Genomic DNA, 25,509 nt, shown 5'->3' on the forward strand with positions numbered 1-25,509 from the left:
AAAGATTGCTTTACGAAGTCGTGGGCTCGCGGCCACGACCGGAGGGGAGAAGTACCAATGGCTTAGACACCTAGTATATACAAATAGACATACCGGTTTCGCATATATATCGATGCGTATTTCGTAAACACACCTAGAACAATATAGATTTATATACGCGAGGCGGGTATTTGTTTATCTGCTCCGCGGGGAGGTATTGCCCACCCCGCGAGATATAATAGGTATTTATGTATGCATGCACCGATAACGCCTCCGCGCCTAACCAATAGGCATCCTACGTAGAAATGTCCCCGTCTTCACTGCCCCTCCGTGTTTCCTACAGCTCGTCGCGCACGGGAGACAGCTGCTCTGCCGCGGGCGCGCTGCTCGGCCGCCTCCGTCTCAGCAGGTCGAGCAGCGGACGGCTCCACGCGGCGTCCCTCTCGCTCGCGCGGCCGATGGCCTCGAGATGGAACTCCCAGCAGGCGTCGTCGAGCGCGCCCTCGCCAGCGCAGCAGCCCGTCGCGCCCTCGCCCTCGCCCTCGCCCTCCTCTGGCGCTGGTGCTTCCGCTCTGGGCAGTGGCGGCGGCCACACGCCGAGCGTGGCGCCCGCCTCCTCGTCGAGGAACGTGTCGGCGACGAGGCGCGCGACCTTGGCGCGGCGCGGGGCCCAGGCGTCGTCGTCGTCGTCGGCGCCGGCGCCGGGGTGCAGCAGGATGCGCAGCAGCTGGGCGGCGCCGCCGCGGGCGAGGAACTCGTCGCGCAGGGCGGGCGCGCGCAGCAGGCCGTCGAGGACGGCGAGGCGCACGCGCGTGGCGTGGGCGTGGGCGCGGCCCGCGGCGCCCGGCGGCGGGGCGAGCCGCGCGTAGAACTCGGCGCGGAGCGACGGGCGGCCGGGCGAGGGCGGCTCGCACGGCGCGCTGACGGCGGCGTCCCACGACGCGGCGACTGCGGCGAGCGCCGGCGGGTTGTTGCGCACGGCGGCGGCCAGCGCCGACGCGGCGAGGAAGTCGGGGCGACGCGTCAGCGCCGCGTCGGGTGCGTCGGGCGCGGGTCCGGCGCCCGGCGCCGCGAGCAGGCACAGCAGCGCGCGCACGGCCGCCGCATCCGACGCGAGCTGCAGCCCGTAGTACATGTCGTGGGCGAGGTCCTCGAGGACCTCGAGGGCGGCGACGAGGGCAGCGTCGTCGCCGTCGGGGCGGGCGTCCTTGGCGGCGGCGAGCGCGCGCGCGAAGCCCTCGTCTTGCGCTTGCGGGGCCTTAACCCTGCCGACGGGCTCGTAGGCGGGAGCGCCGCGCGGGATCTGATCGGGGTCGAGGGCGCCGCCGCCGCCGTCGACGACGACGACGGAGCGGTCCACGGGCAGCCCCGCGAGCGCGCCGGCGTCGGCCTCGGCCGGGTCGTGCAGCTTCGCCTGCCGCTCGCCCGTCTGCACGTCGAGCCGCACGTGCAGGCCCGGCGGCAGGTCCTGGTCCTCGCGCACGACCTGGAACTCGTCGGTCGCCGAGAAGACCCGCGGGTAGCACTCGGCCGGGTTGTCGGTGTGGCAGATGAGCTCGGCCTCCGCCGGCGGCGACGCGGATGCCGGATCTGGGGCCGAGGCCGAGGCGGCGGCCAAGAAGGGAGACGAGGTGAGGAGCAGGAGGGCAAGGGCGGGTAGCGAGTGGGCGAGACCCTTGGGATTGAGGGTATGTGAGGGCCCCATGATGTGCAGGAGACTGATATTGGTGCTATGCGAAAGGTTTGTGTCTTCTCATGGAGGGTTGCGAGAGAAACCAGTCATGAGTATGACGGAGCCGGCTTATCATGAGTCTTATACGCTTTTTTTCGAGCCGTCGTGGTGTAAGTGTCAGTGAGGAAGTGATGTGGCAATGCCAGCCATCTGGATCAGGACAGCTTGCAAGAGCTGAAGCAAAACTGGCCACGAGTGCGGAATCAGACACACGGGCGAAGGAAGAAATGGCAAAAGGTCACGACACGGATGAGAGCAGGAAGAGGACGTTGGACAAGTGTCCGCTATGCTTTCTGTCTCCTGCTCTTACCGACGAGCCTGCTCGAGTTGGTCTGAACAAGTAGAAGAAGCCTATAGAATTCTACGTGCTGTACGTAGGTACCTTTCTTAAGGCCTAAACCCTGAACGTCGTCAACGATGGGAGGTACCTCGGGTACTTGTACAGTAAATCTGGTATCTGCATGTTAAGGCTATGCACATAGACCAGATACCGCTGTAAAGGCCATAGGCCACCTGCCGCTTACCCATTCGAGGCATCCCATTGGCCACAACGTAGGCCCCACCGCGGACCTGCGCCCAGTTCTTCCATCCGCCGCCCGCCCGCCGTCCACACTGCAACATCTTCGGCCGGCGTTGGAATTGATGAGCTCACAGCTGAGGCACGCCGGCACCCACCCCACGACCACCCCCGACGCCAATTGAGTCGAGCGCCCCCGCGTCCTATCCCGTCTCGCCTCGCCGCGCAGCGCGCACACCTACGCACCCACGCGACGCCCCATGATGCAGGCCCTCCGGACGAGAGCGGCTTGCGCAGCCCGACGAACGACGCGGCCCGCAGCAACAAGCTTGCAGCTGTCGCGCTCCTACGCCTCCGGCGGCCACGACAGCCACGGCAGTAGCCACGACCACCACGATCATCACGACGACCACCACCACGCCCCCGAGGTCGATGAGCACCTAGGCGTACGTGCCCGCCCCGTCCTCCACCCCCCTTCCCCTCCCCAGCACCCTGTCCGGTCCGGGGACAGATAGACGGACCCTCGGAGCTCGCAAGCTAACCGCGCCTCGTGTGGCCTCGCCCCCCCACGCCATCGAAACAATACAGTTCGGGTTCTACGCCTTCGCCACCGCGCTGCCGGTGTGTTACGTGGGGTACTCCGTGTCGCGGCCGGGCGCGAACGGGGAGCCGTCGAGCCTGTCGAAGTGGATTCAGAGCTACGAGTACCTGGGCGGGGAGTGGGAGGTGCGCAACAACCTGCGCACGCGGCTGATCGAGCAGGCCGCGCACGACAAGCACCTCTTCAACCACGCCGGGCGGAACACGCACATCGAGCTCAAGACCCCCGAGTACGTTTCCCTCCTCCTCTGTCCTCCTTCCTTCTCTGCCCCCCTCCCCGCCGCTGACCTCCCCCGCAGGGTCTTCTACTCCGGCTCGCCCATGAACGTGCCCGCCGGCCACTACGCAGACCTCAGCCACGTGACCGAGCACTACCGCAAGCACGCGGCCGAGGTGGAGGAGCGCGTCGCGAAGCGCATGCGAGCGCGCGCGAGCAAGGAGCAGGAGCAGCAGCAGCAGCCGCCGCCGCCGCCGCAGCAGGCATGATAGGGTAGGCCCCGGAGCGTGCGCGCTCTTGCGAGAGGCAGAGGGAGGGAGACGGAGGGCGGCAGGGACGCAGAGCGTATGTGTGAGCGGCGTCAGCGCGCACTATCGCGTACCTACCTACTACCTCCCCTCTCTGCCCCCCTTCCGCCTGAAATACAGAAGAAATAGACATACGCCGTGTATATACATCATAGCCAGCACTACCCTTGCCACCACCATCCAGACCTACAACACGTAGACTTGCGAGCGGGCGAAGGAGCCAGAGGGTAATTCCACGGAATGGGCCCGCCGTGCGTGCTTTTTTTTTTTCTTCTTCTTCTGCCTGTGTCCCGCGTCTTCGCCTCTGGGATCTCCCGGGACTTAAAGACGCCCTTTCGTAGAGAAGAGTAGACCCGGGTCCCCTCCTTTAGAAATATAGCAGACTAGCTAGCGCTCGGGAACGGCAGCGTGCGGCGCGGCGGCGCCCGAGCAGAGTAAGTAGACGGGGCGAGTACGACGGCAGAGAAGATCCTCCCTAACGGTCGGCGGCGGCGGAGGCTACATATTACAAATGTCCTATGCAGTGATGACCGTGGAAGCCCCTTCGAGGACAAATTTGGATCATCCCCAGTCCTACCCAGCCGCACAATGACGTCCCCATAACAAACAAGCTGCGCAACTGGGTTTCTTGGCATATTATCGACATGGAGATCTAGGGAAGGGAAGAAGGGGAGGGGAGGGGGAGGGGTATAGAACTACGGTTTTCGCTTAGAGAGCCCAGGGGAAACCCGAGAGCGCATTACTAGTCTACCGACACTCTCGAGCTGAGGAAATATTTCAAAGCACACGTCACGAGATGATCCGTCATTTTCCCATGGGCAACACCGAGATACGTGTTCGATAATCAAGTGTCGGTGCTCGGCGCAGAATGATCTCATTTCATTATCATGCAGCGCGCACCGGCCGATGGCCATCTTTTGCCTATCTGCCGAGAGAGAGAAACAACCGTTCCGTTCGCCCAATCCGTGAATGCAAGAGAAACCCCACCCCTCCCTGTTTTTACTATAGGCCTACTTGAGAGGGATGAATCGAGAAGAGTGAGTAGCACCGATACCAGGCCTACCGTGCTTGACGGGCTTGCTGTAGCACTAGTTAGCCGATCCGAATACTACCTTTTAAGAATCCGTGTTCTCATCCCCCCCCCCTTCTTACACGCCCCATGGCATCACATCGCAACGCGACTGAACGCAACGTGAACGAAAAGGGGGTGGGTGGTACATGTGGGGATCATTATCGGGAGAGGCGGTTCCCGCGGAGTGGACGTACTATGAGATGGAGAATTCGCCGAGGTAGTGGCCGACCATCTCAGGCCGGATTTCGACCTGGTTGAACTCCTTGCCGGAGTAGATGCCGATGACGCTGCCGATCATCTCGGGCACGACGATCATGTCGCGCAGGTGCGTCTTTACGAGGTCGGGCTTCTCGTTGGGCTTGGCCTCCTGCTTGGCCTTACGGAGCTTCTTGATGAGGCCCATCGGCTTCCGCTTCAGACCTCGGTTGATCCGGCGGCGGGCGCGGGCGTGGACGACATCGCGGAGTTGGTCGGAGCTGAGGTCGAGAAGACTGTTGGGCGGCGGATGGGCAATGCACACGTTAGCCTCCTCACGTACACGTCTCACGCCCCTCTCTATAGAAATGGTTGCCCGTCGCATTCGGCCGTGGGGGATGGGGGGAAATCGGCGCCTGGACGGTGGTGCTTCGGAGGGAAACTCGACATTCGAGGGGGGAAACGTACGCGTCAAGGTCAATTCCTCGGTAGGAAAACTTGCGGAACTGTCTCTTCTTCTTGAGCTCTGCGGCCTCCTCAGCGTTCTACGCGGTTCAAGTCAGTCGGCTTCTCCTCCTTCAGATCGATGTCCCCCGTCTGGAGATCGCTCAGGATAGATGACATACGTAGTCGGGATCGTCAGCCATGGTTGCGGATCGGTATGGTGTCGGGGAATTCTCTGGCTGGTGCGGGCTGTCGTGGACGAAGGACGGTTGCTCGAGAGGGATGGAGTTGGGGGGTAGGAGGTTGTTGAGATGGGCTTCGCAAGAGCGGCTGGATTGATTTGCAGAGAGGGTTTCGCTTAGTTTGCGCAGCCCGCGCTAGGGCGAGTGCACGAATTTTTTTGTGTGAGGGGCTAGAGGGCTCCGGCCCCGAAACGCCACAGCGACAAGCCAGAAGGGTGTGGCGAGTGGGCAACCTATTAGGTAATCATTTCCCTTCTTGCCAATGTACCCGCCCCGGATATCTGCCCGGTACCTATACGTGTATGCAGAACACGTCGTAACCGAACAAGACTCCAAGTCGGCATGCCGGTGCATACAGTGCTACCCATGTCGGGTAAGCTCCAGGTTACATGCTTAGAGATTCCCCATGGGAAAAAGGATGGAGTACGGCTTCTGCATGCGACGGGGTACCTACCTACCTACCCATAGACTTGTGGGGAGTACCTAAAGTGCCACCTACTTCTAGCCTCTAAAGGGCCACCTACAGGCACCTCCCTACCTTCGAATAGTAGACCGACAGATTAGGGATCTAAATACCTACGGTTACGTGCTTCGTCAATCCCATCCATTAGGTAAGGTCGCGATGGCGTCGCTTGCTTCGCCCTGCCTCGAGGCTCTCTATCTGCGCTTATATAGTGTACAATTCGTCGACTGGAGAACGATCGGGGTGTGGAAGCCGGACGGCACCCAACTGTCCACCCCAGCTCAGCATCCAGAATCCTCAGTTCAGGGATATCACTAGCATAAAAGATAAGATAGAAAAAAAAAGGATCAAAAAGAAAGACGTCGAGACACTCGTAAAATCGCCGGGGAAAACACTCCGGGGCTTTTTGTTTTCGGTAGATGACGGGTAACCCTCCCTACCCAACGCCAACCGCCTCCCCCCGCCCCTCCCTTAGTAAAGATGAGTCTGGATGCCCCGTATGTTGTGATGGTGATGGCGACTATGGTCCACCCTATGCGCCGTACATACCAAAGACGCCCTTCGCTCGGATCGTACCGCCTAGCTCAGTTGCTGCCGTTAACCGCGAACGGTGCTGCTTCAATTGGACTTATCGACCGCCGTCGGATCCGCCTTGATCTCGACCTGGCCCCGCAGGACGGTCATCTCGTCGGCGAGATAGGTTATCTTCTCCTCGTGGGATCTCTCCGTCGCCTCCAACGCTTGCACTCTGTCATTCAGGTGTCTCACCTGCTCCTCGAGGCTATGGATGTAAGCCCAGATGCCCTGGTCCGTTGCGAAGATGTTATTGCTCGAGCTGTCCCCGCTTCCGTTCTGGCCGTGTCCACTTGACGTCCGTGAATGGTCAGGTCCGGTATTCGCAACTATCGATTGGCTTGAGCTGCCAGACACCGGTGGAATGGTGATGGGATTCTGTACGTTGGCTGCGGAGGCGGCATACCGAACTGCGTCGGTCGGGGGGAACCCGGGTACTTGGATTGGTTTCAGTATGACAGCGCTCAGTAGGTGAGGAGGGGGGAAGGGGTAGGAGGAGCTACACCGACCTGGTGGGGTGTGTCGATCTGTTTGGTGGCGAGCGAAGTGTTGGAGCTGGACCGTCAAGCTCGGCGAGCGCTGCCGGTTGATATTTGCAGAATCGTGGCCTTGAATACCAGAGGGGCTAAGCGGCTTAGGGCTCTCGGTCATGGTGCTCTGAGCATACATGGCGGGGTTACTAGCGCCCATCGGAAGAGACGGGATACTCGACCCCGGAGTTTGGGATGCATTCGAGCTCCCGGAACCGCGATCCACGTTGGGCGGATAAAGTCGACCAGTAGGACCTAAAGGTGGGCCTGTTAGTGGAAATGACGAGGCGTACATCCGCAAAAGCGATGCGTTACCTTGAACATGTTGGGCTTGTATGCTGGGTATGCCTAGCTGTCGCCGGTCATGTCCTGTCGACTCACCTTCGCTACCATTATATACAACACCGGCCATGGCGGAGTCGTCGCCCTCGAGATGGCTCGACCCATCCACCTCTTCTTCACCAAGGAAACTCCCCAGACTGCTTCGTCGGCCGACGCAGCCACCCGGGCCTTTACTGTGCCGCGCCAACGCATCACCACGCGCAAACTTTCGATCGCATTTTGGACATACGTGGGGCTTCTCTCCAGTATGCAGCTTCGTGTGGCGCTTGAGGTCGTGGAGGCGGCGGAAACGCAGGTGGCAGGTTTGGCAAACGTAGGGTTTCTCTTGGCTATGCGTCAAGAGATGGCTCTTCAGGTTGTGGTGTCGTGTGAACTCGGTCTCGCAGTATTGGCATTTGTGCCTTTTCGAGTTTGGCGAGCGTGGCGTGGTCGGCTGGTTCGGGGTCACGGGCATGCTCATCCCCCGGGTCGGGGGGGCAGGCATGCTGGAGGTCGGAGGGAGAGTGCCGGGATACGACAACGAAGTGGCCTCCTTATCGTCCATTGGAGCCGGCGGTTGCGTACCAAAACTTGTCCTATCGTCACGGCCTTCGAGCTCCATAGGACCAGGGCTAGTCGTGACGGGTCCGATGGATGCGCCACCCAGGCTACCTAAACTCGTCGCGCTCTGGGGACTGACGTTTTCCGACTTGGGCTTGGGGTCTGACGTCTCGGGATGTGGTATGGAGACAGAAGGCAGCGCAGCGGACTGCGCGTCGCCCGACAGCGGAGCGCCCTGGGGTGTGTCCTGAGAAACACCCTGGGAGACCCCCTGAGAGCCGTCCTGAGGGATATCTTGGGGAGCATCCTGAGGAGCGCCCTGTGGGATATCTTGAGGAACGTCCTGAGGAGCATCCTGCATAGCTTCTTGAGGGATATCCTGAGGGGCGTCCTGCGGGCTGTCGTGAGACCGGCTCATGGCGAGAGCACTGGCGGACATTAGCGCCGATTGCGCCTTGAATGCAGGGTTTTCGCTGGTGCCGGTAATCTGGGCTTTATACTGGTCCTCTTCGCTACTCCGCTCGTCCTCGGCGGCCGCGGCCGCGGTCATGGGCGTGGGAGAGTATCTCGAGGACAGGCCGATCAACCGCGCCGTCTTCGACGGCGACAGCTCCCGATGGAGTCCCGAGAGAGCCGAAGACGGGGAGGAAGGAGAAGATTCCCGCTGCCTCTTCAGCGACTGCGTCGCACGGGTGGCCTCGGCAGCCAGAGCTTCGACGGAGACGGAATCCGCGGCGATGGCCGGCTGGGAAACGGTAGGCGAGAAAGTCGGGGCTTCCGTTGCGACAGGGCCCTTCTTGGAAGCCATGAATGCGGGCGGCGATGGCCAAGAACGCGATTGAAGTGGCTATAAGAAAATACTCGGGGTCGACTCGCAGGACAGGCAGACGGAGCTTAAGCGCATGAACGGCGCATCGTCAAGCTCGAGGAATAGCAAGGGCTGGGTGTGTGGCTGAAGGGAGTGGCTGCTGTGCGGAAATGAAGGTGTTGTTGATGATCGCGCGTTGCCGCGTCCCGATGCTGATCTTTTTTCTGGGGGGTGGGAGGGGGGCTTCTAATTTTCTGGTCTACTTCAAATCCATGCAGCGGTGCATCAATCAAGGGATTAAAAATATGGTATTTTACTTGGCAGGATAGAAAGAAGGAAAAGGGGCAGGATGGAGAGGGCAATGGCCTCTCGGTCGCGCGCGGAGGGAGGAAAGAAAGTTAGCAGGCAAGGTAGGCGAGCAGGCCGGCAGGTCAACAGTGTGTAAGTGGACGACTGAGCCTCAAAAGGGACAAGATGGTTGTGGATGAGCAGCAGAGAAAAAAAAAGGTGCCAGGCGCTTGGGGGGCGACGTCAAGAAGTGTGGTGGTGCAGGCCCAGGTGGCAGTGGGAAGGGTGAAAAAAAGAGGCGGAGGCGGCGGCAAGTCCCAGTTTATTGGGCTGATTGATGATCCAATGCGTGTCGGAATTATTTTGGCTTGGTCTTGCTGCGGTCCAGTGATTCGGCCTGTATGTACCCTTCCAAGTACCTTTGCACCTCGGGGCACGCGTTCGGTACCTGGCGCGCGCCGGGCCAGGTACGCCGTCAGACAGCCACCCTCTCTTCCTCGGTGTGGCCACCCACATACGGACCTGGGCTTACCCCCAGGAGCGGATATATACCTCCTAGGTAGGTATACATCGATCAAGGTACTTGGAAACGCTCTAGGGACCTCCTCGCGAGCGGGTGGCACAAGCACCGCGCGACAGGTGTCCCTACGACTACATCTACACATTACTCATAGGTACCTAACATTAAGAGGTCAGGTACCTGCCGAGGTACTCGCTTCCTAGGGTAAGACCTGGCGATATAGGTAGGTAGGTACCTATAGGAGGGAGGTACATCCCATCGATGTAGGCCCTAGGAGGTCAGAGACAGCGTTAGCTAAGTACGTTAGGTACCTCATTGACGTATAGGAAGCGGGCACACGCTCATTATACCGGGAGGCAGAGAAACATTGTAGAGGTACCTAGGTACATGATGGGCGCGGGTGCGGACCTGTCCCCGTCCACACAGGCGGTCGCGCCCGGCCTGGGATCTGATTCTCGACTTGTGAATGGATTAGGTGGGTACCTAGGTAGGTTAGGTTAGGTACCTAACGTCCAATACCCAAGCGGTACTTCCTCCTCCTACGGTACCCAACCTCGTGTATCGTGTACCTACATCCGTCTTATTGATCTGGCCTAGGGCAACTGTGCAGCGGGAGGCTTTTGCGGTCTTACCAACGTCGACAGGACTGCCCAACTACGTGAGTGTTGGCGGACCTGATAGGTCCTTGCGCCTTGACGTCCGGCAGTCATGTGGTAGCATCCAGGGAAATAGAGCCGAGCTTGAGGCTTATCACCAGAATATTGTGTGGCGGTACCAAGTCAACGATGTCCCGGCCCCAACTGCGATCGGTAGATAGGTAGGTACACGCCTACACGCCCACATTCGTACCTAAATTTGGGCCAACAGCATAGCTGATATGGACATATTGGTGTGTATATGTATGTGTGAATTACAGGTAAGGTCATAAGTCCGCCTAGCCAGACGAGGGGGGGACCAGGTTATCTTCCTTGTCGTTGCCGTCGTCGTCGTCGTGAGGCCGAAGACAACGGCACAGCGTCTTCGCCGAAGAGGCATCGAGGGCATATAGCACGGCGTTCCTCCTTCTCGACAAATCCAATAGAGACGGCATTCGCCGCCAAGGCATGTATATGTAGGTATGTATGTCGGTAAGTACGTACGTATTCAGCTCGAACAAAATTGTCCAAGGACGGGTCAGCCAGATAGCCACACGCACACACCCACACCCAGTCACCCAGAGGCATCCAGCGCAGGATGATGCGCATTCCATGTACCTATATTGTACCGTAGTAATCAGGAAGAGCAAATTATTCAAAGATCTGCGCGCTCCTAGGACTTCGGCGCCCTTCAGTCTAATATCGAAACGCATAGGAGAGCACAAATCGGGAGACATCCAGGCCGGGTAGCATCCAGGCCCGAGACGAGAGGTGTAGGACAGGCAGCGAACGAGGCAAGAGAGTGAGAGGGAGAGAGAGGCCGATTCTCGCAATCCTCGGCATCCTCGTCCTCGAAACCCTTGCAGCAGAACCGGCCGACTTCCCTGGACCGCCAATCCGCTCAGGTAGCTATCGCCCGGGCCCCCGGATGGCTCTAGTCGGGTGTAAAGCAAATGAAACATGACTAGGTATGTACTGCTGGCCGGGCAGGCTCCATGGCGCGCGGCTTGAAGGGGGGGGGGAAGGCGAGGAAACTTGGGGCTGACGGGTGGACGGACCTGGACGGACGGGGAGTGGACTTGGATGCCCTTCTTTCGTGGTGGCTTGATTTGGTCTCAGCCAATGGCGACTTCGGCCCAGATGAGGGGAGCACACAACCGGCGCTTCCAGGATGTCCAAGGGCCCTGCACCGTCCCTGATGTGGTAGTGAGTGACATTGCCAGTTGTCAGGTCCCCTACCAGCCTGCCTAGGAACCCAGCCTAGAATCCTGTGCGGCGGACTTCGGCTAGCAGAGATAGGACGAGGGGGGTCTACCTGTGCCCATCGCAGCGCCGGACTTGCAGCGAATACCACCACATATATGTAGGCGATACCTACTCACATATGTCGTACACGCATAGCAGGTCACCGTCCACTCCATGTCCACAACCTGCTCCCGCCACCGCCGACCTGCCGACAGACGCCGACAGACGCCGACAGTCATCGGGACGCCCAATCATCGGCGGCTGGAGTTGCAAGCCGCCTTCGTACCTCTGGTCTGCTAAGGAGGACCTACCGCACGTAAGAGGTAGTAAGGAGTAGGTGCTAAGGCAGGGTCCGGGAGGAGGTATGGACGGATGTGCCCATATGTAGGTAGGATATGCCCGTAGACGTAGGAATCTATGTAAGGTGTGCTGGCCTTCACTTACTCCCCACACACATCCCGCGCATATAGGTCCTGCGAGCATGTAGTTTTTCTTTTTTCTCTCGCGTCTTGTGAGTTCTAGTCCATCTCAGAGCGTCCGTCGATAGATCGACTTGAACGGCACGTTGCCTGCTGTACCCTCCTGTCACGCGTTGTCAACGTCAACTACCAAGAGGCAGGTAGGTGAGTAGGTAAACTCACTACCTACCTTAGATACCTCGGTAGATAGCATCTTCCGCAACCTTGGGCCCCTCTTCTTCAACTATTAGAGTGCCTCTTGAGATATTCTACCTTATGTTTAATACTACGCGAGGGTTAGGCGTTGAAGATGGACTGCTCCTTGAAGAAGTACATACCTACCATAGGGATGTAGGTATATATGGAAGATCAGTATACGGTAGGTACCCACGCCTCCCTCTCTATGGAGATCGTGACAAATCACGGCTTCGAATCCTCACCCGCCGAGATCGTCGTTACTAGCGCCGACTTCGATTCGAAGATACATCCGCTGATTTCGTCACTGTCAATCAGACGCGACCCAACCATCAATCAACGTACGTAGGTATGGATGTACAATGCCTACATACCTACCTACCTCTGGCTCATGGGTTACATACATGTCTACATAGGTAGGTAGCTAGGTAGGTATCTCTGCTACCGATGTAACGTGCCTGTACCTAACTCAGACAAGGCGCCCGATTGTTGATTGTAGGCGGCGTTATGACGAAGGATTCTATGTTAGATACCTAGGTACCTAGCTACTATGTAATACCCAATTGCAGTCAGAGTAATTACATAAGATGCTCTACAGGTAGCACCAGGTGCGCCTAAGCAGAGGGGAGGGAAGGATGTACCTATAGGTGGGTAGGTACCTACCTAAGTCGGTATGTAAGTATGTACCTACGTACCTACATACCTCCCACGCATCGTCTCGGCGGACACGACTTTCTTTCTCTCTTCTCCCTCCCTCCCCCGCGACTCATCGTCGTCGTCGTATGCATGGAGATCTTTCCCTCGTCTGCGACCCAATTGCAGAAGACCCATGTCTGTGTGATACCTCGAATTCTACAACCACGCCTGACTAGAAACCGCAACCGCACAACGCCCAATTTCCTCTCTAGCCACCCAAAGAGGCCGTGTGCTCGACGGGCTCATCCAAATCAAGACCTCGACATGTCATCAATGTCGCGATAGCGGAACCCGTCATCCATTCTGCATCTGGTCAGCTACCGGGCCCCCTTTCCCCCCCAACGGTCGAAGAGCCCGGTTACCGGTCCACGCGTCAGTCCGTCGTACCCTAAATGGCATCACTGAACGGCATCGTCATATGGTGGTGTCCCGATCGGTGACGAATATGAATCCTTCGCCTGAGGGGAAAAGGAAAAGAGGAAAAGGGGATCAAGGAGAGGACTGCGCTACACAGGGCCCCGGTTTGGTATGAGCCGCCGTGACTCCGAGGCCATTTCGTGATTTCCTGCTGAGCCGCAGCTCTGGGCAGCTTACCTGAGCTCTAACCCCCGTTCTCCTCTGTGCCTGCGAAGCAAGGCGGGTGTGTGTGGGATGTACAATAGACCAACAGGAGAAATGTCGGCTCGTCGCGCCTCTCCTCTTCCAGTCTGTGATAGGTATTGTTGGATATATCAGCTTATTATTGTTGATCAAGCCAGCGTGTTCACGCTCACTCCCTTTATGATTTGACTGGTTCCGTCGACATCATCTCATCGTCGGTCAACCCGGCTGGGAGCGGAGAGACAATTCAGTTACACTAGGGCAGCACACTGAACTCGGCAGTAGATGAAAGGGATGGGAGAGGCAAGCGAAAATAGAAACAATAATAAATAATCATACCTAGGTTAACCCCACTTGAGTAAGCGATCGGACTAGTCCTTCGGGACATCTCCGAGCGACGATGCATTTCGATATCGTCTCCGCGTGTAATTAGTAGCTTAAGCAGCACCGAAGGACCTCCTCCCTAGACACGCCACGAAACTCGTATCCGCGACCTATAGGCGTGCTTACTACATCCCCTAACAGGTAGATAGGCAACAGCCTGCATTCGTTGCCTGCTGTGTAAGATTCCGGCTATGAGGTTTCCTCAAACGGCAACGCCAAAGAAGGCCACGCCCACCACATTCCCCTCTCCCGGGAAGGACACGATACTTGGATCTCCTGATGGCATGCAAATATACCTATGTATGCAGTCTAACTAACCGCATCTGACTCCATCTTTCGGACGACTGAGCCGAGTTCTCGGACGGTCTTCAGTTAGGCGTATGTGTGGGGTCGGCATGTGATATTAGGACGTATAGGCTCATCAGTCCTCTCCGAGGTCTCCGTCGAGGTTGACCTGACTATTTAATACGATGACGAGGCCGTATATCGGACCTATTGCTAATACATGATCCCATCTCAAGATAGAGGCCACGCGGGAAGTCATAGGAGCACACACCTGGGCACCTAGAAGACATCGGTGGCATTCGCAGACCTAGAAGAGGGTAGAGCTTTTTATTACGGAGCTGCTTGTTTATGGGCTCGACGAGGTCGACTTTATCACGTCATATGAACGGCGCCGCGGCACGGCACGGCACGGCCTAGGATTCCCGAGACTAGCGGAGCCCGGAAGGACGCGAGCATTAGCGCCGGAGCCCGAAGATCGAAGATCCCTAGATACTAAGGAGCACCAAGAATACAGCTGGGAATCGCCCCTATGCAAAAGACTGTGATTTCGTGGCGGTTCCGGGTATGGAGTACTATTGCTACGACTCCTGCTCTAATTACAACTGGGAACTACTATTACATCAGACGTTGCGGCGATACAACATAGTCCTTAACGAAATTCTACTCTCCAAGAGGCTATCGTCATAGCAGCAGGGGGTAGTGTGAGATAACTTAGTCAGACTTTTCCCAGATGGGATAGGATTCACGATGTCCCTCTCCATCTAGATCCCCGAACCTCTCTGTTCTGCGCTTAATATCAAATCAGCATCCGGATGGCATCCCATAAACAGAAACGCCCTATCTGGTTTAGGCCGCCTAGGAGAAAAGCTGTTTGAGTGTGCGTAGCTCTAAATGGGCTCTAAGGACCTAAAATAGACTTCTAATCACGCATCAGTCTGTCGTCCCCATCCAGTTTCTCGAACCGACGCGAGTATACGTGTGAAAGCGTTTACAACTCGGGAGATGTTGGGATATGGCAGGTATTGTCCTATATAACCTGCCTACTAGTCTAAAAGCGTATTTATATGTGCGTATCCCCTCGCAGACAGAGAGAGTGTGCCTGAGGGCACGAAGATCATTAGGATGCCGAGCTGACAACATGCCCGACTTCCTCTCCGAAGACCTCCGTCTAACATGTACGCAGTCTTACGTGGACCTGACGCGCCGTCCCGCGCCGTCCCGCGCCTCGGATTCCAGACGTCGCCGGGATACCCTATCGGAAGCACCTCTTAGGCTTCCAGCATGAACTAGCCCGACGGATGGGACGAGTAGGCTGATTCGGGCACGGGTTCGTGCCGGCGGCTAGATGGGTCCCGTTCCGCGGAATCAGCCGGGTGCGTTCTCTCTCGCTTCCTTACCCTCGGCCACAACTATATCTGCGACCTATGTCAGAGCTGCCTCAGCCGGGCGGAATCGACGTCTAACTCTAACCAACCCTGCCTGTGACGAATATCTCGAGGCGCGCCTGCCTCTTGAAGCGAGTGCGCGCCCCGAGGAGAACACGGCCTAGACGCCAGCAGGAGACCTCCAGCCGCGCGCGAACCCGTACGCCTAGCTTGAGCCCCTGCGAAGACGATGCTGAGCCCGGCAACGTTTCGCGCCGGTCACCCGTCATGGCCGCTAGGGTACGTATCCCGTGCTACGCCGCCGGGGGAGGAAACTCAGCGCGCGTCGCATGCGCCAGCCCGGCGCGGTCCAAATATACACGTGGGGCGAGAGTTCTGGACCCGAAGGGACACTTATGTTACTGCCGGGCGCTGAAACCCTGTCGAGAGATGTCGAGCGGGTGCCTGCGTGCGCGGCATCCCCCCTCTTTGTGCTCCTTTACCTCCTACAGGCTCGAGCCGGGAAGCGCCGAGGCGTCCCGGACCGATACGAGGGGTGGGAGGGGAGTGGAATAAAATGCCACCGACTAGAGAGAGCCGTGAACTGTGTAAGGCGCGCATTGGCTAGATGAGTGTGCTGGCTGTTGAGGTGAGAAAAGGGAGAGGGCAAGCACCTCGAGACACTCCAAGATAGGGGGGATGTCTTAATTCACAACTCTCATATCCCTACTCCTCTTTTTCTTTTTTCCCTTCTACCTCCTTTCGCCTGGTAGACCAGGACGCGGGAAAAGGAGAGAGGAAGCCAAGGGGGTGGGGAAGGGGGGGAGAGGGATGGAAACAACAAATGCTTCCGAAAAGCAACCAGGGAACGACGGAGAACCTGACCGGAGCCGCAACTAATGACTAGCTAGATGCCGCCTATCTGCGTGTACGCGCGCCGCCTACTACGCCACGTACGCGCGGTTCCGCTCGCGGATCGCCGCTAGGCACACGGAGTATCTAGGCGGGATACAGATATTGCACACACTTACGAGTGGGGATTAGAAGACTACTGTGTGGGAGAGATTTTACGTGCTCTTCAGCCACGAGATCCAACCCGTTCTCGTTCTACGTGGCCAGGGCCCGGGTGGCCGACAGGGTATCAGGGGTAGGGGGCTGGAGGGAGAGTATGATCGTGAAATAGGTAGGTGTGTTTATATATTATTACTATACAACGCTGCCCGAACCCATGTTGACAGAGTGTACTACCACATAGAAACGAACCCTCCTTTCCCATCGCGTCGTCCAGGACCCCGAGTTAATAACGTGCCGCCGGATTTTTCCCAACCCGTGCCACTATACCCCAAATGAGCCCGAGGTACGACCATACCGACCAGCTGGGCTGGGCTGGTCTTCCGGCCGACGACCGAAGAATGCCCATTCGTATATGGATATCTAGGATAAGGGGGCGGCTTCGGGCAGGTTCCCCACCTCCCTAGAGCCAACACCATCGGCCAGAGGCGTCGTGATTTCGAGTTCGTCCCGCGGCTAGGCGCAACGGAGCGCGCAGGTGCGGTTACGCGTGGGCGCGCTGTGTCTTACCTGCGCCAACCTAACACGGCACGGACGAAGACGCCGTTGCTAAACTAAGGTTGGCTATGGATTGACGGCGGGAGATTGGATTTGCTTAGGCTCGGAGATCCGATGACCAACCTACATATACACAGACATGCATGTGTGTAGGTGTTGGATTGCTGAGGGGGGAGTCGTGCACGTACGGCTGGTGCTGCTTGAAAGCGCGAGCATTTTCTGTAGGCATCGCAGACTATAGACGCTAACACGTCCCCCCTTTTCATATTTGGAAAGGAAAAAAAGGAAATTCAAAGACAATCAAAGGCCGGCTCGATGAGTTTGCCCTCGTCTGTGGAGTGAGAAGTAATAGCGCGGCGCCATACTCATATAGTCACCTCGCGCATCCTCCAGCTCCCGCTCTGAAGGAACGCAGCAAATCTTACGGACTTGTTCCTGTGATCTCTCCTCTCCTCCTCTCCCCCCCTCTTCTCAGGATGAAACGATCGAGGGCGTCGCGTACGGATACATGCGATGACATCCCCCCCGCAGGCTGCCCTGCTACAATAAGAATAAATAATAAGAGTAATAAAAAATGCTGGGGCGACGCGATGTCGCGGAGGTGGCCTGCCACGACGATGCCATGCCGGGGCCCGGGGGCGCGCCATTGGTCCACGACACACGTCTGGCCGTGGGCAGTCGACGATATTTACCGGCTTTCTTGCCCAAGCCCCCCCCTTCTCACCTGCCCCGTCTACCGACGTTGGGCGGACCTACCGACGCTAAGGGACGCTAGATGCGACCGTGCCTTGGTTCTGCCGATCTGGAGAATCGCGCGCGGATGTGCGTGTGTACGTATACCGAGGCAGAGGGGAGAAGCAGCAGAGAGGGCGGGACGCGGATGGGTTCGTGACGGTGTGGAATGAGGATCATCGCGCGAAGTCGATCGCGTAGCGGAGAGCCAAATCGAGCAGGAGATCAATAGGAGGGGGAGCCATTACATTACCTAGGCAGGTATGTACCCATATATGTACGTGTACATCATCCATCATCGTCGGTCGTTTGCATACATGAATGATGATGAGGTATATACATATAGGTAATATTAGATGCCGGTTGATTCATATTGTATGCTCCATACACAGTGTTACCTATCTGATACCTCCTATCCAATGTCAATGCGCGTGTGTGATAGGTATATATATGTGAATTACCTAGTAGCGAATATTGTATTCAGTATTAGTAGACATAACACGTACACACCGGGTGTAGGTCGAGATTTAGGAACAACGCCAGCCAATGGATGCCCCCGGTCGCCGACCCTGAAATTGCAGCAATTAAAGTCAGGGGAATGGACACACAACCTACCCCCATGTGGCATGTGCCTAGGGAGATCTGGATCGGGGTTTTTTTCTTCTTCTCTTCGTCCTTTTTCTTGGAATTTTTTTTTAATATTTAGCCCAGAATCCCCACGGAGCGGGTGTTACTTTTATTATGTACTAGTTTGTGTGTCCGCCACACAGCCTCTTCTCGTGCTGATCGTTGCTGGCCGGCTGCGAGCCATCCGGGATTGGGCTAGACAGCGGAGGGGCAGTCAGGATCAGTACCGTTCGCAACCTACGTCGGTACGTATCCATGGGAGGCAGATTGTTACGGAAGTTGTCATGTGGCAGTTCAGAGACGCACGCGTCGCATCCAGGGCCAAATCGAGAGAGATGGCACGTTTTGTTCGTTTTGAGGGTCGGGGAAAGTAGTGGGAGGAGGGAGGCCAATGCTGAGGATGATGATGACGGGATGCAGAGGAGAAGACTATGGTGTATATATAACAACAGAAATTCGACAGATATATACATGCGTGTATACCTGTTTGGTGGTCTCCTGCCATATCGGAACGGAAGAGGAATGAAGGTAAATATGCCCGGGGGGGGAGGTGGTGAATCGAGAGGAATGCAAGACTCCCGCTATTATCCTGCCTTTGTTGTTCCTGACCGGTTGGGTTGGTAGCGATGCGTCTGGCTTCCCTGCCCCTTCGCCGGAACGGGCACATATGTGACGTATCGTCGCTTTGAGCGGAACTCGCTAGCGGAAGCCTATAACTCTGGGCAGGAGGCGGTGCCAAAGATGGCCCTGGGAAACTGGATAGGGTCTTTGCCTCTGGCTCGCGGACGAGGGCCTAGAGGTAGGTAATGTCTTGATGAGAACGGGTGACGATGAGAATGATATGGACGGATGTCATTTGGAGAGGTACTCTGAGCAAAGACTGATGAGTACGTGTAGAGGAAGGCAACTTGAGAGGTGCCCAACTTCAACATCGGCCACACACACACACATACACACATACACACACACATCCCTCGGCCAGGTTACCTTCCAACTGATAGCAATTTCAGCGAGAATTAAAATAGCGCCGTACCTTGCAGTATCGTTGCAGTACCTTTTACAGTACCTTGCAGCGGTAGGCGGCACCGATCAGGCGTTGGCTCTCGACGGCCACCCGCCAGCACGCTAACCGCACCACTGCTGCCCGTTCGGGTTAGCCAGCTGGACGCATCTCGTACAAGGCTCGGCGACAGGATCCGCCGTCGACCCGTTCCTGGACAAGCGGGCAGCTCCCTGTAGAGGGGGGTGTCCATCCTGCCAGCCAGGCCCTGCCTGCCATCCCCCCTAAACGCTGGTCTGCTTGCAAACAATTAATTTCACCCTTTTCCTCCCCCCCCTTCGTCTTTTGTCTGTTCTCCTCCTTACACAATCCACCCTCGCGCCGTGTCCTCCGTCCAACTGAGAGTCTGAACGCTCTCTACCACATTCATTTGGAACCGCGAACCACGCTCGTTACGTCCGTTACGAACTAGAAGCACCAGACAATCTCTCCGTCAAAAGACACGCCGTTGAGACCACACCCTCCGAGCCGCAAGGAACCGAACACATCGCGACCGGTAAGTAGGGATGCGGATACATACATACACACAGACACCTCTCTATAACCACCGCAAGTCGCTTGGGCACCGGCATTGGCGAAACGTACACCGCCTTGTGCTGAATGCCCTCTGCTTCATGGTGCATATACACAGATGCACACACGGGTATACACACTATGTGTATATATATAATAGCGGGAGCAGTGTTTCGCGATGGCCTCGCTCTTTACACCTCGGCCTCCCGTTCCTCGAGATGCGGGGACTCTCACGTTAACCGTGAGCTCTCTCCAGCTTCGACCAATTGGGCTAATAGGATGCTTTCCTGCAGAACTGCGATCTTGGATCACCACCGCCAATTCTAATCTCGCCAAGCCTGAGCGACTGTCGATCAAAAGAGTGGCCTCCGCCTCCCAATCGATATGAGATCTTCAATTGTGAATGTTGCCATTGCGGCGTCTTTTGCTGCCGGCGCCGCCGCCCAGCCTCATCACCACATCCACCATCACCACAAGAAGAACGACAGGTCGCCGGTCGAGAAGCGCGATGTCGAGACCACCTATGTTCCCGCTACCGTCACCCAGTACGTGCTAGGCGATGAGCCGGTGTCCCCGGAGGAGGCCAAGGCTGGCTTGGAGAAGGGTCTTTTCATCGTCGTCGGCGAGACCACGCCCACTTTCACCCCACCTCCTCCCCCCGCCGTCACCAGCACCTCGTCCAAGGCCGATGCTGTCTTCATCCAGAAGGTCACAACCTCTTCCTCGGTCCCGCCGACCACGTCATCGTCTGCCGCCCCCGTTCCGACTTCGTCGAGCACCGACTACAGCACCGGTGCCACCGGCATCGACGCTGATTTCCCCAGCGGTAAGATTAAGTGCAGCACCTTCCCCTCCGATTACGGTGCGGTCGCGCTCCCTTGGCTCGGCCTCGGCGGCTGGAGCGGCCTCCAGTTCACCCCCGACTATAAGCTGGGCGACCTGGCGATCAGCTTTATCGAGACCGGTGTGGCCGGAATGGCGCAGAAGAGCGGCTTTTACTCGTACGCCTGCCCCGAGGGCTATGTGAAGACTCAGTGGCCCGCGGCTCAGGGGGCCACCCTCCAGTCCGTCGGTGGTCTGCTCTGCAATGCCGATGGTTACCTCGAACTCAGCCGGCCGTCGTACAAGAAGCTATGCGAGCCTGGCGTCAGCGGCATCACCATCCAGAACGACATGAAGAAGAACGTCGCCATCTGCCGAACTGATTACCCCGGTAGCGAGTCCATGGTGATCCCGGTTGACGCCCAGCCCGGCTCGACCCGTGCCTTGGCCAATGTCCAGTCTGCCCAATACTACAAGTGGGACGGCAAGGACACGACTCTGCAGTATTATGTTAACCAGCCCGGCGTGTCGGTCGAGGACGGTTGCGTGTGGGACTGCGACCAGGACCACGACGAGTGCGGCAACTGGGCCCCTACCATCATCGGTGTCGGCGAAGCCGCAGACGGCAACACGTACATCTCCATCTTCCCGAACAAGCCCACGAGTGTCGCGAAGCCCCGCATGAATATCGAGATTCTCGGCGACGTCAGCATCCCCTGCTACTTCAAGAACGGCGAGTACGCCATCGGCGAGAATGGATGCACCGTAAGTTTTGCCTCGCCTGCCGTGGGTGTTTGTGTGCTTTTGCTAACCTGCTCAGACTACCATCCCCAAGGGTGGCAAGGCCGTGGTTAAGTTCAGCGATGCCTAGCGGACGAGGGCGGTGCGGAGGTTGATTTTTGCGATCAGGCTCGGGTTTGGATAACTATACCTACTGCTTTCTAATGGACTTTTTTTCATCTTTCACTCCACGGGGACGGACTATCAGGCCCGCTCGTCATGCGACGGCATGAGGAACAACCTAATTTTTATTGTGTATACTTGTGGCATCGCGGATACGTGGTAGCAAGCATCTCTTTTCGTATTTAACCGCGCGTCAAACGTGGCTTGCATGGGCATCGAAGGCACGGGGGCGTTTCGCGAGAATATCTGGGTGGCGGGTCTCCGAGTCGATGTTTGATGCAATATAGCCGTGGACGTGCCGACGACCCGTATCCGCGCGGGTGCGGAGAGGAAAGGAGAGCCGCGATTCTAGGCGAGTACAAAATAGGCCGAGTTGGATGGGAGAGCCGCGGCGCGTACGTTGGGTCGAGGCGAAGCTAGAGAAGAGAGGTGGGGAGCAGCTGCACCGGCACCAGCACGGCGGCTGGGTTAGAAAGGAGCGCTCTGCCGCCGGATTAGAGCTAATCGCGCATCAACGTCGACCAGCAAGTTTTTTTTTATCCAATTCCATTTGTCATTCTGCGCCGTCCCCAGTACCCTTCTTTTTATGATTCGTGCCCCGAGAAGCCGCGGCGACCGGGGGAGGCGGCGGATATCTATCTATCTGATCGCCGGGGCCGAGCCCGGTCGGCGCGGCTTTTTCGTTGCTATACGCAAATTCACTTTTTAAATCTTCTCCGCGTCGTAGCGATGAGCGGCCAGCCAGATGAAACCGTGCCCGTAGATGATGGTCTTAACCTACGGCGTTCTCGCCGGATCGGGTGCCTTTTTCTCTCGCCTTGTCGGTGCTGCCTATCTGAAGACAGGAGGGAGCCGCCTGCGTAACACACGTAACACACACCGTCTTTGGCGTGCAGTACCAAGGCTGAGGAGGACGGGAGAGGTGCAGGGATGTCGAGCCCTCTACGTACGGACTTATTGGGGTGGGAGAGTGAGACACCTGCAACTGGAATAAGCCGGCCGGGCTACTGTGGCACCTAAGGGTGTTGACATTACACCGCCAGACATGTGTGTGCTTCCCTTGCCTCTTCTTTTCCCCGTCTTACCCCGCTGGTTTGAGGCTCATATCCTAATATGCTGGAGGTAAGTATCTAACGTAGATATACACGTGTGGGTACTCCTCCCCTCCTGTTCCCAGGTGTTGGGCTAAGGTTCTGATGTAAGAACACCGCATCTAGGAAGAAGCCGGCGGCATCTAACCAGAGTTACCTATTGAAGAAGAAAAAGAAGTCTATATATGCCTGTACTCGTTGAATTTATCTGTGCATATACCTACTTGTATACCTGCCTACCTGGTCGGTAGGTAGTACCTATATGTTGCCTATGCCAAACCGCCAGAACGATTTACCTACGAGACGGGCAAATCTCGGAGGGGAATCGGCTGGGTTGGATCGATCCATCCTCGTCTTCGTCTCCGCAGAGCCACCCCAGGTCTAGACGAGACTTATCGTCTCCTTACGTCGCCTCCACGCGCCGTACTCACACACGGCGATACCCTTGTCCGCTATGGCGCTCTTATCTACGCGCTATTGCGCGCTACCAGGCGCTAGAATCGCCAAGCTATCCTCGTAATCGGAGGCGCGTTCTTGAGACTGTGAACAGTCGCCGACGCTTCGCCCATCCGTCCTTGGGCTGCGCTCGCTCGTCCGCGTCCCTCTACATCGTAGACGAGTATTGTGCGCCGGGACATGAGTATCGCTGCTGGCTGGGTGGGACTACTGTTCGTGCCCCCGCTGTCCCGAGGTGTATTACAGCTAAGGTCAGTTCGTCGGTACTGACTCGGACCTCCTCCTCTTGGTACCTTTGGAGCTTCGGGGGGTTGGCTGCCATTGATCTGCTTTCGGCTGCTCGCCGCCCTCGCCTAGGGTTAGAGTTGAGTTGGTTATCGCGCCCCAAACTCGATTTCCCAACTATAAGTCTGCCGACCCTCCCTGTCTCGGAGACGCTCCTGTGAGAGCTGCGGTGGCGTTTTTTCCCACTTCGGCGCACGCAAAACGTCTTAGTGGGCTCTGCCCCCCTCCCCTCCATCTCCCCTCTCTTACCTGACCTCCAGCCCGGCGTCCTTCATATATACCCAAGTCGTTTCCACCGCGGCGAGGGCCTCGAAGCCATGTCGCTCCAGCGTGTCGCCTCCCTCGAGACCTTCGTCAACGTTCCCGGCGAGAGTCAGCGGCGGTCCCCCCGGGGCTCTGTGTCTTCCGCGGTCGCCTCCGAGAGAGCTCGTAAACTCACATTCAATCCCCTCCCGGAGTCGTGGCATCCCGTCTTCGATGACGACCAAGATCAGCATCTCACCCAGCCGGTCGGCGCCTTCGAGGTCCCTCAGTGGAAACGAATACGTGAGTGCTCGCCCCGGCTCTGTCGAGGTCTACGTCAGGTAGGATACTGATACCCGGGCCCGATGTCCAGTCCAGGTCGTGGCTGCGGTCATAATTTGTCTTCTCGCCTCTGGCATAGTGTTCGGATATGCCGCTTTAAAACCAGTCCTTAAGGACGAGGGTGCATATCGGGAAACCTGCAAAGGCGAAGACGCATGTGTAGAAATCCGTCTCAATCTTATGTTTACCGTCGCTGCCGTCACCACCAACGTTGCCGCCCTACTTGTTGGTGCTATCCTCGACTATTACGGCCCCCGGGTCTGCGGAATTCTCGGTGCGATATTCCTTAGCACTGGTGCGCTCTCCGTGTCCTTCGCGAAGCACCTCCCCTTCGATGCGTTTATCGTTGGCTACTTGTTCCTCGCTCTGGGTGGACCTTTTACCTATATATCCTCCTTCCAGCTATCCAACGCCTTCCCCCGTCACTCGGGGTTGATCCTAGCGCTCCTGACAGGAGCGTTCGATGCGTCGAGTGCCCTCTTTCTTGTCTATCGTATTATCTACGAAAGAACCGAGGGCTCCTTCGGGCACCACCAATTTTTCCTCGCCTACCTCGCGGTGCCACTAATAATACTGGTGTTCCAACTCACGCTCCTCCCCAAGCACTCGTACAAGACGGTGGGGGAAATGATCGAAGAGATCGAAGCGCCCGCGTTCAACGGTCCCTCTACTATAGACGTCGCTGCCCACAGCGACGATCAGGTCGACGAGCATACCGCGCTCTTGCGCGAGGAGCAGCGTGAGAGTGTCGTGCGCGGCATAGAAGAGCTGCTAGGCCCCAACAAGACAGACGTAGACAAGCAGGCCCGCGAGGAGGAGGCCAAGAACGACAGAAGCGGCGTATGGGGCGTCATGCATAACCGCTCGGCGCGGGAGCAGATCTGTTCGCCGTGGTTCGTGCTGATCTGCCTGTTCACCATCGTGCAGATGACGCGGATCAACTACTTCGTGGCCACCGTCCGGGAGCAGTACGAGGTGATCTTCGGGTCGGAGGCGGAGGCGGCCGCGCTCAACCACTTCTTCGACGTCGCGCTGCCGCTGGGCGGGATCGCGTCCGTCCCGCTGACGGGGGCGGTGCTGGACCGGACGAGCACGGTGACGGTGCTGGCCGCGCTCGTCGGCCTCGCGGCGCTGATCGGCGTGCTCGGCGTGCTGCCGGACGCGCGGGCGGCGTACGCCGGCGTCGGCCTGTTCGTCGCGTATCGCCCCTTCTACTACACCGCGGTCAGCGACTACAGCGCCAAGGTGTTCGGCTTCGCCACCTTCGGCCGCGTCTACGGCGCCGTCATCTGCCTCGCCGGCCTCTTCAACCTCAGCCAGAGCGCCCTCGACCTCCTCCGCCACCGCGCCTCCGCCGGCGACCCCGTCCCCGTCAACCTCCTCCTGCTCGCCGTGGGCCTCGTCGTCGGCCTGTGCCTCGTCGGGTATGTGGCCGCGCAGGCCGCGCGCCTCCGGGCCAAGAGGAGGGCACGTGAGGGACGCGGCTTCCGCTAGCTAGGGCCCGTCCTTCTTTGCTCTTCTCTTTCTTTTCCTTCTCGATCTCTGTCTCGGTCCGGGTACCGCGCAGCAAACCACTCGTTGGTACGATAGTGTCCGATCAGTTTCGAGGCAGACAAGGTGAGTGGGAATGGGTT

At 57.8% G+C, this 25,509-nt stretch overlaps 8 protein-coding genes across 8 annotated transcripts; 4 read left to right on the forward strand and 4 right to left on the reverse strand.

Annotated features, from left to right (window-relative positions):
- Positions 1-8: 8 nt before the first annotated feature.
- On the reverse strand, positions 9-1,839 carry GGS23DRAFT_611414 (uncharacterized protein). The gene has a single exon (XM_051520407.1). It carries the CDS (start codon positions 1,682-1,684, stop codon positions 317-319), a length of 1,368 nt encoding a protein of 455 aa, XP_051370523.1. The 5' UTR covers positions 1,685-1,839; the 3' UTR covers positions 9-316.
- A 470-nt stretch (positions 1,840-2,309) lies between these two features.
- On the forward strand, positions 2,310-3,626 carry GGS23DRAFT_575016 (uncharacterized protein). Its single transcript, XM_051516774.1, has 3 exons — positions 2,310-2,674; positions 2,817-3,058; positions 3,128-3,626. Exons 1-3 carry the CDS (start codon positions 2,489-2,491, stop codon positions 3,312-3,314), a joined length of 615 nt encoding a protein of 204 aa, XP_051370524.1. The 5' UTR covers positions 2,310-2,488; the 3' UTR covers positions 3,315-3,626.
- A 395-nt stretch (positions 3,627-4,021) lies between these two features.
- Positions 4,022-5,574, reverse strand: GGS23DRAFT_575022 (40S ribosomal protein S15). Its single transcript, XM_051516775.1, has 4 exons — positions 5,247-5,574; positions 5,089-5,165; positions 4,620-4,916; positions 4,022-4,433 (listed from the first exon to the last, which is right to left on the reverse strand). Exons 1-4 carry the CDS (start codon positions 5,265-5,267, stop codon positions 4,364-4,366), a joined length of 465 nt encoding a protein of 154 aa, XP_051370525.1. The 5' UTR covers positions 5,268-5,574; the 3' UTR covers positions 4,022-4,363.
- Positions 5,575-5,826: 252 nt separating this feature from the next.
- On the reverse strand, positions 5,827-9,162 carry GGS23DRAFT_575026 (uncharacterized protein). Its single transcript, XM_051516776.1, has 3 exons — positions 7,188-9,162; positions 6,852-7,127; positions 5,827-6,779 (listed from the first exon to the last, which is right to left on the reverse strand). The coding sequence occupies exons 1-3, from the start codon at positions 8,560-8,562 to the stop codon at positions 6,388-6,390; spliced, it is 2,043 nt and encodes a 680-aa protein (XP_051370526.1). The 5' UTR covers positions 8,563-9,162; the 3' UTR covers positions 5,827-6,387.
- A 1,083-nt stretch (positions 9,163-10,245) lies between these two features.
- GGS23DRAFT_132875 (uncharacterized protein) lies at positions 10,246-11,173 on the reverse strand. The gene has a single exon (XM_051511190.1). It carries the CDS (start codon positions 10,965-10,967, stop codon positions 10,305-10,307), a length of 663 nt encoding a protein of 220 aa, XP_051370527.1. The 5' UTR covers positions 10,968-11,173; the 3' UTR covers positions 10,246-10,304.
- An 8,287-nt stretch (positions 11,174-19,460) lies between these two features.
- Positions 19,461-21,426, forward strand: GGS23DRAFT_611418 (SUN-domain-containing protein; the record flags this gene model as incomplete). Its single annotated transcript, XM_051520408.1, has 2 exons — positions 19,461-21,320; positions 21,376-21,426. The coding sequence occupies exons 1-2, from the start codon at positions 20,118-20,120 to the stop codon at positions 21,424-21,426; spliced, it is 1,254 nt and encodes a 417-aa protein (XP_051370528.1). The 5' UTR covers positions 19,461-20,117.
- Positions 21,427-22,139: 713 nt separating this feature from the next.
- Positions 22,140-22,701, forward strand: GGS23DRAFT_133144 (uncharacterized protein). The gene is made up of 2 exons (XM_051511193.1): positions 22,140-22,505; positions 22,680-22,701. Exon 1 carries the CDS (start codon positions 22,222-22,224, stop codon positions 22,450-22,452), a length of 231 nt encoding a protein of 76 aa, XP_051370529.1. The 5' UTR covers positions 22,140-22,221; the 3' UTR covers positions 22,453-22,505; positions 22,680-22,701.
- A 906-nt stretch (positions 22,702-23,607) lies between these two features.
- GGS23DRAFT_606058 (MFS general substrate transporter) lies at positions 23,608-25,369 on the forward strand (the record flags this gene model as incomplete). The annotated part of the gene is made up of 2 exons (XM_051519860.1): positions 23,608-23,836; positions 23,907-25,369. 2 exons carry the CDS (start codon positions 23,608-23,610, stop codon positions 25,367-25,369), a joined length of 1,692 nt encoding a protein of 563 aa, XP_051370530.1.
- Between the last annotated feature and the right edge of the window lie 140 nt (positions 25,370-25,509).

This window comes from Durotheca rogersii, assembly GCF_024521655.1.
Source record: "Durotheca rogersii strain YMJ 92031201 chromosome Unknown GGS23scaffold_16, whole genome shotgun sequence".
Classification (NCBI taxonomy): Eukaryota; Fungi; Ascomycota; class Sordariomycetes; order Xylariales; family Xylariaceae; genus Durotheca; species Durotheca rogersii.

Bases quoted from the DNA above. Each gene is read 5' to 3' on its own strand.
- GGS23DRAFT_611414 (XM_051520407.1), bottom strand. From the start codon at position 1,684: ATGGGGCCCTCACATACCCTCAATCCCAAGGGTCTCGCCCACTCGCTA.
- GGS23DRAFT_575016 (XM_051516774.1), top strand. From the start codon at position 2,489: ATGATGCAGGCCCTCCGGACGAGAGCGGCTTGCGCAGCCCGACGAACG. The intron at 2,675-2,816 runs GTACGTGCCCGC...GAAACAATACAG, and splicing joins AGGTCGATGAGCACCTAGGC to TTCGGGTTCTACGCCTTCGC. The intron at 3,059-3,127 runs GTACGTTTCCCT...CCTCCCCCGCAG, and splicing joins ATCGAGCTCAAGACCCCCGA to GGTCTTCTACTCCGGCTCGC.
- GGS23DRAFT_575022 (XM_051516775.1), bottom strand. From the start codon at position 5,267: ATGGCTGACGATCCCGACTAC. The intron at 5,166-5,246 runs GTATGTCATCTA...TGAACCGCGTAG, and splicing joins TGGCTGACGATCCCGACTAC to AACGCTGAGGAGGCCGCAGA. The intron at 4,917-5,088 runs GTACGTTTCCCC...GCCGCCCAACAG, and splicing joins CGAGGAATTGACCTTGACGC to TCTTCTCGACCTCAGCTCCG.
- GGS23DRAFT_575026 (XM_051516776.1), bottom strand. From the start codon at position 8,562: ATGGCTTCCAAGAAGGGCCCTGTCGCAACGGAAGCCCCGACTTTCTCG. The intron at 7,128-7,187 runs GTAACGCATCGC...GCCCACCTTTAG, and splicing joins ACAAGCCCAACATGTTCAAG to GTCCTACTGGTCGACTTTAT. The intron at 6,780-6,851 runs GTCGGTGTAGCT...AACCAATCCAAG, and splicing joins AGATCGACACACCCCACCAG to TACCCGGGTTCCCCCCGACC.
- GGS23DRAFT_132875 (XM_051511190.1), bottom strand. From the start codon at position 10,967: ATGTTTCATTTGCTTTACACCCGACTAGAGCCATCCGGGGGCCCGGGC.
- GGS23DRAFT_133144 (XM_051511193.1), top strand. From the start codon at position 22,222: ATGATGGTCTTAACCTACGGCGTTCTCGCCGGATCGGGTGCCTTTTTC.